Source organism: Clupea harengus, chromosome 23 (assembly GCF_900700415.2).
Source record: "Clupea harengus chromosome 23, Ch_v2.0.2, whole genome shotgun sequence".
Taxonomy (NCBI): domain Eukaryota; kingdom Metazoa; phylum Chordata; class Actinopteri; order Clupeiformes; family Clupeidae; genus Clupea; species Clupea harengus.
Genome location: NC_045174.1, coordinates 16,226,443 through 16,242,307, shown reverse-complemented (window position 1 = coordinate 16,242,307; position 15,865 = coordinate 16,226,443). Strand labels below are relative to the sequence as shown.

The 15,865-nt window shown below is 39.4% G+C and overlaps 2 protein-coding genes across 3 annotated transcripts; both read left to right on the top strand.

Annotated features, from left to right (window-relative positions):
* The first annotated feature begins 6,402 nt into the window (after window positions 1–6,402).
* Window positions 6,403–8,308, top strand: LOC116218695 (galactose-specific lectin nattectin-like). 2 transcript variants are annotated; one of them, XM_031561154.1, is made up of 6 exons: window positions 6,403–6,486; window positions 6,891–6,965; window positions 7,257–7,348; window positions 7,530–7,664; window positions 7,837–7,948; window positions 8,110–8,308. In XM_031561154.1, exons 1-6 carry the CDS (start codon window positions 6,432–6,434, stop codon window positions 8,178–8,180), a joined length of 540 nt encoding a protein of 179 aa, XP_031417014.1. In that variant the 5' UTR covers window positions 6,403–6,431; the 3' UTR covers window positions 8,181–8,308. The 2 variants fall into 2 exon arrangements, with proteins under 2 accessions (XP_031417014.1, XP_031417013.1); XM_031561153.1 differs by having other exon boundaries at window positions 6,428–6,507.
* A 5,676-nt stretch (window positions 8,309–13,984) lies between these two features.
* LOC122128697 (ladderlectin-like) lies at window positions 13,985–15,215 on the top strand. Its single transcript, XM_042703247.1, has 5 exons — window positions 13,985–14,096; window positions 14,180–14,221; window positions 14,408–14,490; window positions 14,686–14,820; window positions 14,984–15,215. Exons 1-5 carry the CDS (start codon window positions 14,030–14,032, stop codon window positions 15,134–15,136), a joined length of 480 nt encoding a protein of 159 aa, XP_042559181.1. The 5' UTR covers window positions 13,985–14,029; the 3' UTR covers window positions 15,137–15,215.
* The last annotated feature ends 650 nt before the right edge of the window (window positions 15,216–15,865 follow it).

Sequence of the window (15,865 nt, the reverse complement as noted above, 5' to 3'; positions counted from 1 at the left end):
ATTATTTCACTGTTATTTTAAAGGCGCATTATAAAGATAGTAATTTGCGTCTACTTAAGCGGGTGCACAACGCGTGGACACTCTGCTTGTTACACATACAGGAACGCGGAGCAGCGCACAAACATGCATTTATTAAAAGTACAATTATTACAATATGAAAAACAATTGCCGTGTACATCAAGATATTTTTAAATCAGGGAGCTTTGGTGGAATCCTGTTGGAGTCTGTGAGAAGGTGAAACTCCCTCCCCTTCTCACTGTGACTCATGAGGAGTTTGGCCCTGGTGTGGGGTGGACTCTCAGGAGACCAAATTGGTTAAATTAAAACCAACTGGCTGCCCTATTTAAAGGGTGCCTCATGTTCATGAGATGGCATTGGGAGAACTTTGTGTCCAGTGCTCTGTGAATATGTTCCTAGTGAACCTGTGGAGTGAATATGTTCCTAGTGAACTTATGATTAGTGAATCTGTGAATGACCGGAACGGAGAACAATATACGTTTGCTTGGCTGTTATCAGGACATTTCTTTTTTCGTTGAGATTTATGGCTGAATACTCAACTGACTTGTAAACCGACGATCGGTGGTAACTGGAAGTAATTCTGGTCTCGGATTGATTAAAACTGTTCAGGTGACTGGTTTTAACCAATCAGAGACCAGTTACCACCGGTTGTCTGCTTACCACCCATCCTCTACCGACAACACCCATGATTAAGAGACTTAGCACAACCCTTTTGAACCATTCTTACCGTCCTTAAAATAGCAAAAGTGCATTTGACCTTGCCATTAAGGCAATCGCGCCTTCAGACCGCTTCAGACCGTGTGTTTAGATTGATAAAATAGAGCCCATAGTATCTAAACCATATTTTGCCAGCATATTTGTATCATTTGGCAAACAAATTCACCAACCAACATATGCCATTCACCAAGTTATCTAATTGTCACATGGCAGTGACCAATTATGTATTAATTGGGACTGCAGCGGCAGCTGATGCTGTGAAAATAGCTGAAGCACAGCTGAACTTCATATATGATTTTATATTTTATGACTATTATGATTATTTATTAAAGGATATAGACCTATATAATGATCCAAAGATTTGGGAGGCAGCTATGGAAAATAAATCTGTCCATTCAGTCATTTCACAAAATTAAAGTAACCATTCAGTTGCGTGTTATGTAATTAGTGTGTTAGAGAATTAACGATACCATACGCAGAGGTATGTATGTCTAGAAAAAGGCTCAGCACAATTTTAGTGCATATTAGTGTTGATACATATGGTCCATGATGTGTGTTTGTGTGTGAACAACCTTGTGATTTTTACAGGCTTTCAGAATGCTCCCTAACAGAGGACAGCTGTGAACATCTAGCCTATGTATTACAATCTCCCAGTTCCAAACTGATAAAACTTAAACTACAAGACAATGACCTGCAGGACACTGGAGTGATGCTTCTCTCTGCTGGACTTAAGGATGCAAACTGTGGACTGCAATCCCTAGGGTAAGAACTGTGTTGAGTTTTGAACACAGACTCAAGCCGAAGAATTGCCTCTCAGAAACAATATGTGGTTGCTAGATTCCAGATGGCTGAGAATAACATGCTCCCCACTTCAAAGTCAGTCGATACTATGGAAGCGTGTGTATCAGGAACATATGCCGCATGTGTGCTAATAAGTTTAACCCACCTCCCCCTTTCTATATCTACCTCTCTGCCCAAGCAGATCGGTCCCCCATTTGAGCTGAGGTTCTCTTCAAGGAGTTTTTCCTTGTCCCAGTCACCTTAGTACTTTCTCTAGTGGTTTCAGGCTCTGGGCTCTGTAAAGTGCCTTGAGACAATTTCAGTTGTTATTGGCGCTATATAAATCAAATTTCAATTGAATCAAATTGGTTTAGGGCCCAAAGCGGTCCCATGTGAGATAATGAAAGCTTCTTGTCTGTTTCGGTAGGTTGGCAGGTTGTGGAATAAAAGAGGATGGCTTTTATTCTCTGGCCCATGCTCTGGATTGCAATCCAATACACTTGGAGCAGCTGTGTCTGAACTTTAACAACCCACGATCACCAGGGATAGTGTGTCTCTTTGATCAGAAGAGCGATCCCAAATATAAATTAGACACTCTAATGTAAGTATGGATAACCCTCACCAAAATACTACTGTTATTGTAGTATTGTAATATTGTAAAATTCATGCTGTTTTATATCTTTTCAGTGTGGATTCCTCTGAAGCTTTCCAGCTAAACCCTGGACCAAGGAAATGTAAGACACATTTTTCATGATATATTATTACTCTTTCATCACTAAAAAAAGAGTACACGGTTATTCTAGTTTTTTGGGGGGAAACAAATTAATTAAGACTCCTCAAAGCACTAACTAAGGAATATTTTGTTTCATGGTTTATGATTAACTTCTTGAATTCCAATGGATTTTTCATGATTGTCTGTAGATTTCTATCCACTCACACTGGATGACCAAGTAGCATACAACATGGATTTCCTTTCTCAACGGGACAAAAGCGTGTCAACAGGTTCATCAATGGATGCATCACAGTACGAGATTATTCTGTCTAAAGAAGCTTTGACTAAGCAGTGCTATTGGGAGGTGGAAGTGAGTGGAGACAGAGTAGAAATAGGGGTTTCACACAGAGCACAGAAGTCCAGACGTGCAGATGACCAAATGGGCAAAAGTGGATTTTTCCCTTGTCTTGTAATCTACCTAAACAAGTTAGATGGCTTCCTCCAAAACGATAAGATTATGGCTTATGACTGCCCTGACTTTGATTGTCCACACAGAATTGGTCTGTATCTAAACAAAAATGCTGAATGCTTATCATTCTACAGTGTGTGTGAAGACCAACTTACACTCTTGAGAAAGTTTCCTTCAACAGGTTTTACCAAAGTGACAAGTGCAAGAAAGCTCTTTGCAGCATGTAGGATGTATTCAAAGTCCAGGGTGAAGCTAATTCGGAACCTCAACCTTTCCCAATTGATGGTATTTTATGAGACTCAATTGTGACTGATCTTTAATTTGACGACTATGGTAGACACCACACTTTGGGCCTCATTTACTAACATTGCGACCGCAGCGCAATCAGCTCCTTTGCCAAACCGCATATAGCGCACGGTATTTTGCATCGTATTTATCAAACAAGAACCTTGTCGCTTCATCAGCACCTAACACCGCTCTGGTGTGCTTGAACGAAAAAACGGTTTAAACCATACAATGTGCTGCGATTCTGGGTAAGATGTGGCCGAACAGCTAGCTGGTGGGACAATTTTGTATATGCCTATATTAAATGATATATCAAATATAAAAAATAACATTTATGATGTTCGTATTTTTCAAATTTCTCGCAGGCACATCATTTTCATTTAGCAGCTGATATGTCATTCTAAAACACCTCTTGTTTCGTTACTAATACATAATTAGGCGCACTCTCAATCACGCATCTCCTCCCATCTCTTTGCGACGAACACCCACTTTCCCTTATACCCTCCCAGCAGCGGTAATCTGCACTTTTACTCAAGTGCGCCGCCTTTGTAAATACGGTTTTATGTCTTTACCCGCTATTTTACGCCTGAAATGGACGCAATCCTGTTAGTAAATGAGGCCCTTTGTGTATTGTGTATTGGTGTTGTTGTTAGGAGAGTACCAACATTATCTTGGTGGCTCTTGTGGAGAGTATTAATGTTTATGCACAACTGCAGCCAGTGAGGCTGGAACCTATTGTACCTACATTTGTGACCATGAATGTTTGTGTGACACAGACAGAGATGAATAACTGTGATTTAGTATACGAATATTTCTGTCAAGTATGTGGCAAATATGAATATAATGGATGTAATTCTGCTCATCAGTAAGGCTGTTGCATTTGTACAATGCAACATTTTTACCATTATGATTTTCCAGTTGAATTTTCTGAAGTGTGTCAGTTGCTCCAAACATGAAATCTGTGTATTTGTGACAAACATAAATATAATACTGTGTATGATACTGTATATATTCCTGTATGTAGCCTTCTATACTGTTTGTTAGCCAATCATCAGTCTGTTTTATCATGTCAAAAATATACTCTCTGATCTCATGTACCAGTGTATTATTTCATGTCAGAAAGATGCTGCCTGATATCATGTACCAGTGTATTATTTCATGTCAGAAAGATGCTGCCTGATATCATGTACCAGTATTTTGTATGTGAAGAAAAAATGCACCTTGGCTCAACAGGGGTCTGTGGGGCACTTATCTACTCCAGTTTAAATGCCTAAATATCCTCTATACTTCAGTAGCAGCCCATAGGTTGAGTATGAAGTATGAGCGGCATGACTCTCAATGGTTTCTGGCTAATTTGACCATGAGGAAAAAGGGCGTGGCAGAATCTCAATGTTGGCTCGGGTGACAGTAAACAACAGCACCCTAGTTTTGTTCCTCAGGGTCAAATTAGCCAGAAACAGTTGAGAAAAGTCATGCCGCTCATACTTCATACTCAACCTATTACCTGCTACTCCAGTACTAGCCAATATTATTGCATTATTATATATTGAGATGTTGTCCACAGGGCGCAACACTCCTGTTGGCCCAGCTATGAGTAATAGGCCCACCCCCCCATCCCATTAATGTAGTAGAAATATGGTCCTACTTTTCTCTTACTCAGTTTGAGTCAGTAGGATGTGGGGGTTTTCTCTTACTCAGTTTGAGTCAGTAGGATGTGGGGGTTTTCTCTCAGAGTTTGAGTCAGTAGGATGAGGGGGTTGCTAACCTCCTGCCTCCCTGCTTGTGTCCTCTAGGTGCTGTTTATGTTTTCTCCATTTTTTGCAACGGGATTTGTTTCTGTACGTGTTTGTTTCACACCAAGACAACCTAAATTAACACAATAGACTGAGTAGTGCTCCAATGGGAGTAGGACATATATTCTATTACGTATTTTGACTAAAATGCGCCCTTAACCACTGAATCACTGCAATAGGCACAAGAGAAGCAGTTTACATCGCTATGGTTCCAGCCACACTACCTGTTCTTGCCTTAAAGGACTGACATTGTTTATTCTGCAGAGTAAACACAGAGAGCTTAGTAAAGTTATGACTCATGTGATGTCATTTTTATTGTGGGCCCCTTCTAAGTAAATGCATGAAGTTGTGATTAAAGTTAATTTGATTAATGTGTGCTAATGAATGTGGAAACCCAGGTTTCAGTTTTTCAGATCGACTCACTGAGGCAGAGTGTGGAAATGGCACCTGAAGGTGGACCCCCGACCCTCACGGCACTCACACCAGAACTCCACTGTCAACTCCTACAGATGAAAAGAACATGTGTGAGGTGTGAAGTGTGAGTGTGTGTGTGTGAGATTGGAAGAATAATAGGTGTGAAAAGAGCTGTGAGTGTGTAGTAAGATTTCCAGAAAAAGAAGTGTGTTGGTAATACATACAGTGAAAAAAGCTGTCTGTCTCTCACCGGTCCCTGCACCATCAAGTCGAGGGTGAGCATGGTGTTAACCTGATCCCCGATGCTCTCTACTCCACAGATGCTCAGCACACACACACACACACACACACACACACACACACACTTTTACACACAAACACACATGCTCCTGTTTGCACAGTTTATTATGTAAATAAATCCATTCTTAAGCAACCGTACTTGTTTGTCACCTACGTCAAATTGTGCTCCAATATATCTACATATATACATCAACAATGAGAGAATAGCACACAGTGCATCTATCTGACCTTTTTTAGGGGGTGGGTCACAGGCAGACACCTTTGACACCTTTTAAATCCTGCCTATAGCCGACTGAATAAAACTAATCTCATCAAAATTATCTTTATTGTCTGTATTATTTCACATGCAATGAAGTGGCACTATAACTATATGGCTTCTATTTAGACCTCATTCTGGGCCATTTTTTATTTTGCCAAAATTTGACTCCATTTGTCTGTACACTGTGGAGAATTCTCATCTTTTTTGTAAGAAAGTAACTGGGCCCTTCTCAGATATGTCTGTTGGCTATTCAAGACTAGAGTAGACCTACGGTCATAGTTAGAAAACACACCCACAATGACTAGGTTAAAGCTGTTGCAAAACGGTGTCCGTCTGTGGCATTATAAATATGTCAAAAAATTTTGGTCAAACATCATCCAAACAAACACATAGAACCTACTGAGGAAGTAGGTTGAGGATTGATCAAAATAAAGGCAGAGTAAAACACATAGATAACGTCCTGTTTTTTTCCGTCACCTTCTACCACACCTGCTTTGTTAAATCACCCTGTTTGATTACCTGATTGGTTTCTCCTGTGTCTTGTTAATTCCCCTTGTTTAGTTCACCTGTGTCCTATTATCTGTTTCCCCTTTTGGTATTTAAGTTCAGTCTGTCTTGTCTTTTGCGTGGGTTTGTCAGTCTAAACAAGGTGAGAGATTCTTTTTAAGCTGTATTCTTGCCGGTATGCCTTCTCTGCCTTGCTTCTGTGTTTTTGCCCTGCCGGTTTGTGGATTACTAGGTTGGGATCTTCTGTGTTTTTGTGATTTTTGCCTTTGATCTTCTGTGCTTTACCTTTTTTCCTTTTTTTTTTTTATCCTGAACTCTTGCATCTGTCTGCGATTGGGGTCTCTTCCTACGTGCCCCTGAAAAGTATAGCACATAGATAACGTAAAGTAGGCAAATCCAATATACCTTTTCTCTTAAGGTTGGACATTTCAAGTAAAGAAAAACCTATGAAAAGACTTTGGGATAACTGTTTAGGTCTATCTTTATTTGACACTTTACCATCTAACATAAGTTCCAATATTTTTTGACATGTTTTTCTATGTGAGCAATGTAGCACGCATTTCAATGAATGTATTTCTGTTATTGTATTCTTCCTTTATGCATCCATTTGAATGTTATTTTATGACCTTGCTTTAGCCAGCAACATGATCAACAAAGCCAGCTTCCTTCTCCTCTCTGCTCTCCTCATCTGCTGTGGAGCAGAAGACACAGGTATGCTGCCTTATCAATTACAAATGAACACTGATCATACAAATATATGGCATTCTATAGATTTTTAAATGTACATCTAACATTTGGTCTTAGAGGTACAAATGTGCACTCTTAGTCAATATTTTTTCTTTGGTACCACAACTTTTGAGTGGTCTCTTCATATAATCTTACACATTGGTTGAGCAAAGTATGTTTTCGGGAGAAATAAAAAACAGAATTTTTTTTTTTTTTTTTTTTTTACTGTGCATCTGTATGTGCTGCTGTGGCATCTGTGTCCAAAAATGCTCACAGTGAGTGTGGGGAACATTATGGGGGATTGCCAACCTCTTGGTACCCGCTGTTTCAAGTTTGTCTCCACAGCAAGATCTTGGGCCGAATCTGAGGTATGTCCTATTTCTATCACATTGAAGACATTCTGGTTTGTCATTAACTTGTATTCACCCTTTCACTACCACAGGAATTGATTATCAACCAGAAGACTGATGTGAATTGTATATCTTCAGGGGTGTTTCTGTTATGTCCACCTGTTGTGTATCATGTCATCAACAAAACTTGTTCTTGCAGCGTCACTGTGTGGCGATGGGAGGGAACCTGGCCTCGGTGCACAGCATAGATGAGTACAGTTTCATCCAGGAACTGATCCGCAAACAGACTTACCGCAATCTTCGTACTTGGATCGGAGGATATGATGCTGTTAAGGTATGACGGCTGCATTTATTCTTCAGTCATCTGTCTTTCTCAACATGAGCATGTTGAATACTACAACGGCAACACAATATGACGACACGTACCAATGCATGCTCAGTTTAAAGCAATGTTCTGTTCAGAAGCAGATATCCGTTTAGGTTGACATTTTGTCTCTTTTTGTCAGGAGGGTCTGTGGTTTTGGAGTGATGGGTCCAGGTTTAACTTCATTACCTGGTCTCCTGGAAATCCTGATAATTATCTTGGAAAAGAGCATTGTATCCAAATGAACCATGGAGGTACAGTCACCACTATTCACTGAAATGTTTCTGCTGTAATGAAAATCTTGAATCTCTTGATATTATTATAATAATCAACTTAGCAACACACTTAGCAATTGAAGTCATGAGGTCAACATGAAATAAAAAGGCAATAATTAAAAGCAACCGGTTCTTCTTAGGTTCACGGCTCTGGAATGATTCCCCATGCCAGCTAGCGAGTCCATCAGTGTGTGCTGTCCAGAGTGTGTGAAACTGTTGGAGCTGACAAGAAATTCTTCAAGCTCAAAAGCAAAAGCCCACTGCCCTAAACACAGACTGGGATAGTAGTAGTGCAAGCTTCAAATAATCATGTAAATAAAGTGTTTTTCATGCAGTGTACAGGTGTGGGTATTCTGTGTTGTGTACATGTGGTATTCTTATCACCATCATGGGTGTTTCTCTCTTTTCAGGAGGGGCTTCAACCCACCTGTCTTTCATCTCAGCCCCCCACAAAACTATCACGCAAATTACTACTTAAAACAAAAACATAATTTATTCACAATAGTAGTATTAACAATTTACAATTAACTATTAATAATTAACGAAAGTACATGTCCAAGGACAATAACATTAGGACATTACGGCATGTTATATGTGCAGGGCTGTGTTCAAGAACACCACGAAATGTGAAATATGCCATTGCTGAAAATGACAACTGTTGACCTTTTTTTCATGGAAAATTATGAAATTCTCAGTTGTCAAGCCAAAAGGAAGACAGGCTGATAAATAAATCAAAACAAAAAAAGGGGAAAAAGAAAACAAAGCTGACATTTACAGTCTGCGCACCACCTGTTGTCTTTGGTCAAAAGCTCCTTAATTGAGTTTACCATTATTCCAATCTTAAAGGAACATTATGTAATAAATGTACTATATTAAATCATAAAATGACCATGATATGTCATTCAGACATTAAAGAAACATGCTAAAGTATATTCTCATTTTAAAATGTCTGTTCTGGAGCGGAATGTCTGTTTTGCCTGTGTGATTCTGCCCACTGCCTAATTCTCCAGTACCATTTCGACACCCCTGGTTGCCAGATAGGAACGAAAACACACAGCGAGCGACTACCATAGAAGTAAGCAAACAAACTGGACCAATAGATGTTTGATTCTACCAAAAAAGCCTCTGCATCCTTCTAAAAAGGTACCTGACCAGAGATGTAGTAAAATACGCCTCAATATTGGTGATGCATTTGGATAACGGAGACAGCTAAGAGCCGAGAAGGACTTTCAGACAGGTGCTCGTTTTCTCCTGAACAGGTAAGCATTGAGCTTCAACTAAGGGTAGCGAAACTTAACTAATTAATCACGGCTACTAGTAGGGATGGGCATTTTAAGTCATTTCAACATTTCAGTCCTTGCATTCATACCTTGTAGGTATGCAGCTGGGTTATCAAGGCATGTGTGTATCGTTGTGAAATATATGCTTAAATGAATTAAACATATTGACTGTAGACCAACATTTAAATATGCACAGATTTTAAATATTGTAATTTAAGACATTTTCACTCCTAACATGAACACAAGATGGCAGTATTGCACTGTTATGACTGGTGAGTATATTTTGACACAAAGTGAAGTGACTAGAGCTGCTCTTTATCCCCTCCTGGTGGAAGGCTGTAGTACAGAGTTTAGAAACCCCCACCCCAATTAATGACTTTATGGGCCACTAATCTTCTCAAATTACATTTAAACAATTGTCAGGTTTTTCGTTAATAAATCAACTATATCTGAGTTACCTTTCCCAGATAAACTGCAAATGAATGTGTAAGAAAATACACCCATTCACATAGTATTCATTCCCACAAGATCAAACAGACTTTATGCCCTTATGCATGTCAATAATTTGCCACATTTAACAAAATGTTCACTCAGGGAGTCTCCCCCTCTGTCTCTCACCAGGGTCTCTGTCCCCGTCTCTCTCCACCTACGCTGGACACGGCTGGGCAAAAGAAGGGAGGGGTGGAAGCTGATAGCAATTTTTTTAGTGCTAAAAGATTGGTGGAGACGCAGTCTGAGTATGATCAGTCAAGAAACAGGTTGAATCCTATACAGTGATGCGGATCAAGGGAGATAGACAGAGGTTTCACCCAAAAGCTTCACTTATGTCTCATCTTGTCAGCCATTGTAACATTTCAGTTCTTATATCCTCCATAGCATAAGGGGTGTCACCCCATAGCCCCGTCCCTCCATGAATATGTATCAGTCTGCTACCCTTGGTTCCGGGAAACTCCACAACTTTTGTTCACAGGGGAAATTGATTTAGAGATCTAGCTGTGAGCAAATGTCTCAGAGGCCTGTATTTGTGGGGGTGGATGTGTAAGGAATATCAGACACTTTAATAAGACCAAGACTGGAGGGGTGGTGAGAACACTCATTCACACCTCTCTCAGGGCATCTCATCTAACAGTATAGTCAACCAGAAACTCTTAAATTTTAACCTAAGTCCAATTAAAAGCACAATGAATATAAGATTCATTGGATTTATTGATTATTGTCAATCATTATTAACTCTGATCCTTAATTCAGATTTTTTCTTCAAAGGATGAGCTTCATCTAAACAGCAGTCAACGCTCAAACTACTCAACTACTCCAACTCAAAAAGCTCAAACTACTCTTGAGCTGTACTCAAATAGCATATGTCACAGAATAATCAATCATAGACATCAAATGCTTGTGAAAAGGTATGAAAATTGCTAATACTTTATCTAGCATCTATTCAGTGCCAAGAGTCAACTACTGAGGATATAATGTGTCTGAGACCATAAAAACTATGATGGGCAGGATGTGACTGAATTGAAGCAGTCAGGATTTACCTCTAGTTTGACGATGCGTCCTAAGGACCTCCTCAGTCCTGTTGTTTCAGTGTGTGCATGTGTGCGTGCCTGTGTGTGTGAGTGCGCATGTTTGCATGTGTGTGTGTGTGTGTGTACAGTTATGTGCATGTGTGAATGTGTGGGCATGTGGGAATTTTTGCATGTGTGTGAGTGTTTGTGTGTGCGTGTGTGCACGCTTGTGTGTGTGTGTGTGTTCACATTATATGCATTGCCACAGAGATGGGAGCTAAGAGGAGAAGAGAAAGCAGGAAAACTTTAAAAAAAAAATGCCTGAAGTTATGCATTATGATTAAAGTTGATGCAAATGCGATGTTGATTAATGAATGTGGAAAACCATCTGAAGAAGGTCTGGGCAGTAAAGGTTTCAGATAGAAGGTCCTGGTGAAGACCTGAGAAGATGGAAACTTTGTTCTGTGTCATAAAAACACACCGCACCCGCGCACACATGCACACACACACACACACACACATTGCAGATAAGATGAGCAAAGTATCATTGAGGAACACAATTCTGTGGAACTTGTATTTATGTGTAAGCTCTTTCATAAGCAGCACTGACATCTGGCCAGTTCTTATATACTGGAGTTGGAGGGAGAGCAGAGTGTCCACTGGGCACTGGTAGGCCATGCCACCCATGGCCGATGCCTGGCTGATGACTCTTATCCGCAATAGATAGTAAGAGATGAACTCATGGGCTCCCATCTCATGAATGCGGATATGAACACACAAAGAGATGAATATCTCTACATGTTACACAAGCATAGCACAAAATTGCTCCACTACCTCAGCTGGCCTTGTAAAGTGTGTTCCACACCAAGATCCTAGGTTATATACCCTGGGTGCTTACATGCTGATGAAAATGGACATCCTATATTTCTATTGTGCTAATAGTCGCATTGGATTTGAGTGTCTGTTACGTGATTAAATGTAGCTTGCACATGTGTATGGTATGTACCAGTGGCGGTGCGTCAATACAGGGCGCAAGGGCATTATGAGAAAAAAAACAAACATTATATACCAAACAATTAAAATAGGAAATGTACTGTGTTAACGCGTTAAATGTGTGTAGGAGACCGTAAGCCCCTGTCAACAACCACAAATATAATATATTGCCATTTGTTATCACTGAGATAAGCCCCTCCTCCCTGGTGGGGCGCCGGCCAAATGGAAGTTGGACGAAGGGTACCGAATTGGCATTCGAAAACATGTAGTATCATCCAGTGTTTCTGAATCTATTCTGCTCTAAACCTCTAGTATAATCCAGTGTTTCTGAATCTATTCTGCTCTAAACTACTGGTATCATTCAGTCTCTCACTCTATTCTGCTCTAAACCTCTACACCTCTTTTTTTTTATCTACTCTGTTTTAAACTTCTTGTACACAATGTTTCTGAATCTAGTCTACTCTAAACCTCTACTACCCAATATTTAAACCTCTGGAACCCAACCCAATGTTTCTTAAACCATTCTGCTCTAAACCTCTCATGCCCAATTTTACAGTTTGTTGAGAGTTGTTAATGGACAGTGTTGAGCACTGTTTTTCATGAAATAAATCTTTGTTTTTTAATATATTCTACTCAAAACCTCTCTTGTGTTTTTTTTTTTCTCATTGTGGAGTGCTATTTAAACCGCACTGCCCAACTGTGCCCATAGTCTATATATGTCTATGACTGCGCCCCCCCAAAAAATAAATCACCAGCCGCCACTAGTATGTACTATAACAAATTGGTGCCACAGTACATGTGTGGAATGTGTAAAACCAGGCTTCAGAGGTTTCAGGTTCAGATTGACACACTGAAACAGAGTTTGGAAATTACACACACACACACACACACACACACACACACACACACACACACACACACACACACTGCAGGTGAGATGAGCAAAGTATCACTGAGGACATTTTAATGTTGGCACTCTGAGATTCTTTTGAATGAAGAGTGCATTACAAATAAAATAAATTATTATTATTATTATTACCTATGGCCAGTGCCTGGCCGATGACTCTTATGACTCTGACTGTCATGGTTAGGCTATACCATTAGCAGAAAAGGGGAAGTTTGTTGCAAAAAGCAGTTGTAAAACGGTTTCAACTCACTGAGGCAGAGTGTGGAAATGGCACACACACACACACACGCAAAATTCTCTGGAACTTGTATTTATGTGTCAGCTCTTTCTCCGTAAGCAGCACTGACCATATTGGATGAGAGTGTCTGTTACGTGATTAAATGTAAATGTAGCTTGCACGTGTGTATGGTGTGTACTATAACAAATTGGTTTCTTTCCGGAAACTCTGTAGAGGTGCACATTTTCAACAATAAATAACTCAATACAATTTCCTCTCGTCTCTCAAAATGTAGTCAAGGACAATCATCAAGAAATACACATGGCAATCATTCTGAAAAACGAAATATCAAAGAAATGATACATATCACGCCATACATTTTGTCTCTTGAAGCTTTAGTCTGTTATGAGACTGAAGAAAGAAGGGCCCAAAAAGAAAATGTAGGCCTTCAAACAATATCCAGCCCTGGTTAAGCAACAAACAAAAAGATGGTTCTCAACCAAAAAAAAAAAAAAAAACTCATCTTCTGTTGCAAAAAAAAGGATAAAAAAAATCAAAGTACCGTATATTCCGTGGAGAAATATATGGAATGCTGTGCAAGTTCTTAGTTTTTTAGAAAGTTAGAAAGTAACTAGGCCTTTCTCAGATATGTCTGTTGGCTATTCAAGACTGGAGTAGACCTACGGTCAGAGTTAGAAATCTCACAATGACTATGCTATACGATACGCAGAAAAGTGGACGTTTTTCTGAAGCAGTTGCAAAACATTAAAACAACACTATAAAAGAAGGAAGAACATCATCCAAACAAAGACAGAGAATCTCCGTCTGCACAACTGAGGAAGGTAGGTTGAGGATTGATCAAAATAAAAGGCAGAGTATAGCACATAGATAACGTAAATTAAGCAAATCCAATATACCTTTTCTCTTAAGGTTGGACATTTCAAGCAAAGAAAACCTATGAAAAGATTTTGGGATAACTGTTGTGTATCTTTATTTGACATTTTACCATCTTCTAACCTAACTGTCAGTATTTTTTGACAAATTATGTTTATATGTATGTATCACGCATTTCAACAAATGTATTTCTGTAATTGTATTCTTCCTTTATGTAATGTATTTGAAGGTTATTTAATATCGTCTCTTGCTTTGGCCAGCAACATGATCAACAAAGCCAGCTTTCTTCTCCTCTCTGCTCTCCTCATCTGCTGTGGAGCAAAAGACAGAGGTATGCAGCCATATCAATTACAAATGAACACTGATCACACAAATATATGGCATTCTAATCTAATCTAATATTTGGTTTTGAAGGTACAGAGGGCTTTGAGCAGGATGTCAAAGTGCGCTGTCTTGGTAAGTATTTTTTCTTTGATGCCACAGTTTGGTGGAGTTGTATTTTCTTTGAGCGGTCCTACACATTGGTTGAGCAAAAGCAACAAAAAAAAATCAGCAGAAGTAAGAGAGCATTTTTAAATAACTTGTGTTTTGCTGTGTATCTGTATGCATTGTTGTGACATCTGTATCAAAAAATGCTCACAGAGACTTGCCCTCAGAACTGGACTCCTTATGGTACCCGCTGTTTCAAGTTTGTCTCCACAACAAGATCTTGGTCCAAATCTGAGGTGTGTCCATTTCTATCGTGTTAAAGACATTCTGGTTTGTCATTAACTTGTATTCACCCATTCAATACCACAGGAATTGATTATCAACCAGAAGACTGATGTGACTTGTATATCTTCAGGGGTGTTTCTGATATTTTGTCCACCTGTTGTTTATCATGTCATCAACAAAACTTCAACAGAAACTTGTCCTTGCAGAGTCACTGTGTGGCGATAGGAGGGAACCTGGCCTCGGTGCACAGCATAGCTGAGTACCATTTCATCCAGGAACTGCTCCGCAAACACACTCAAGGCACTCCTGGTACTTGGATCGGAGGAAATGATGCTGCTCAGGTACAACTATGACAGCTGCAAGTTATTGATCATAATCATCTTTCTTTCAGACCATGAGCATGTTGAATACTACAACGGCAACACATGACAACACAATATGACGACAATATTCTGTTCAGAAGCAGATATCTATTTAGGTTGACAATTTGTCTCTCTTTGTCAGGAGGGTCTGTGGATTTGGAGTGATGGGTCCAAGTTTAACTACACTAAATGGTATCGTGGTGAGCCAAATAATTATGATGGAAAAGAGCATTGTATCGTTATGAATTGGGCAGGTACAGTCACCACTATTCAAATAATATTTCTGCTGTCATGAAAATCTTGAATCCTTTAAAATAATTATATATACATTAAAACATTCAAGTCTTAATCATGGTAATTATGGTATCACCACCTTGTTCGTTCTTGTCAGCTCATAGTGTAGTTGAATGTCAGTTTTGCATTGTATTACTGTATCACATGGAGATAGGAGGGACTTCAGAAGAACGTATTGTATTAAAAGCAACCTGTTTGTCTTAGGTTCAACGCTCTGGAATGATTTCATATGTGATGTTGAATTTCCATCAGTGTGTGCTGTCCAGAGTGTGTGAAACTGGAGAAGCTAACAAGAAATCCTTCAATTTCCAGCTCAAAAGCAAAAACCCACTGCCTCTAAACAGAGAATGGGATGGTGGTAGTACAAGCTTCAAATAATCATCAAGTAAATAAAATGCTTTGCATGCAGTATACAGGTGTGTGTATTCTGTGTTTGTGTACATGTGTCTTTCATTTTCATATCACCATCATGGGCGTTTCTAGACTCTTTTTTTAGGAGGGGCTTCAACCCACCTGTCTTTCATCTCAGCCCACCACAACATGGGTATCAAGCAAATTACTTCTTAAAACAATAATTTATTCTCAATAGTAGTATTAACAATTCACAATTAACTATCAACTATTAAAGTACATGGCCAAGGACAACATAACATTAGGCAGTTACGGCATGTTATAAATGCATGGGTCTGTTCAAGAACACCATGAAATGTGAAATACGCCATTGAGGAAA

Coding starts and splice junctions, on each gene's coding strand:
- LOC116218695 (XM_031561153.1), top strand. CDS start 6,432: ATGCCTTCTCTGCCTTGCTTCTGTGTTTTTGCCCTGCCGGTTTGTGGA. Junction 7,349..7,529: donor GATCTTGGGCCGAATCTGAG/GTATGTCCTATT, acceptor TTGTTCTTGCAG/CGTCACTGTGTGGCGATGGG. Junction 7,665..7,836: donor GAGGATATGATGCTGTTAAG/GTATGACGGCTG, acceptor TCTTTTTGTCAG/GAGGGTCTGTGGTTTTGGAG.
- LOC122128697 (XM_042703247.1), top strand. CDS start 14,030: ATGATCAACAAAGCCAGCTTTCTTCTCCTCTCTGCTCTCCTCATCTGC. Junction 14,097..14,179: donor CTGTGGAGCAAAAGACAGAG/GTATGCAGCCAT, acceptor TTGGTTTTGAAG/GTACAGAGGGCTTTGAGCAG. Junction 14,222..14,407: donor TGTCAAAGTGCGCTGTCTTG/GTAAGTATTTTT, acceptor AAATGCTCACAG/AGACTTGCCCTCAGAACTGG.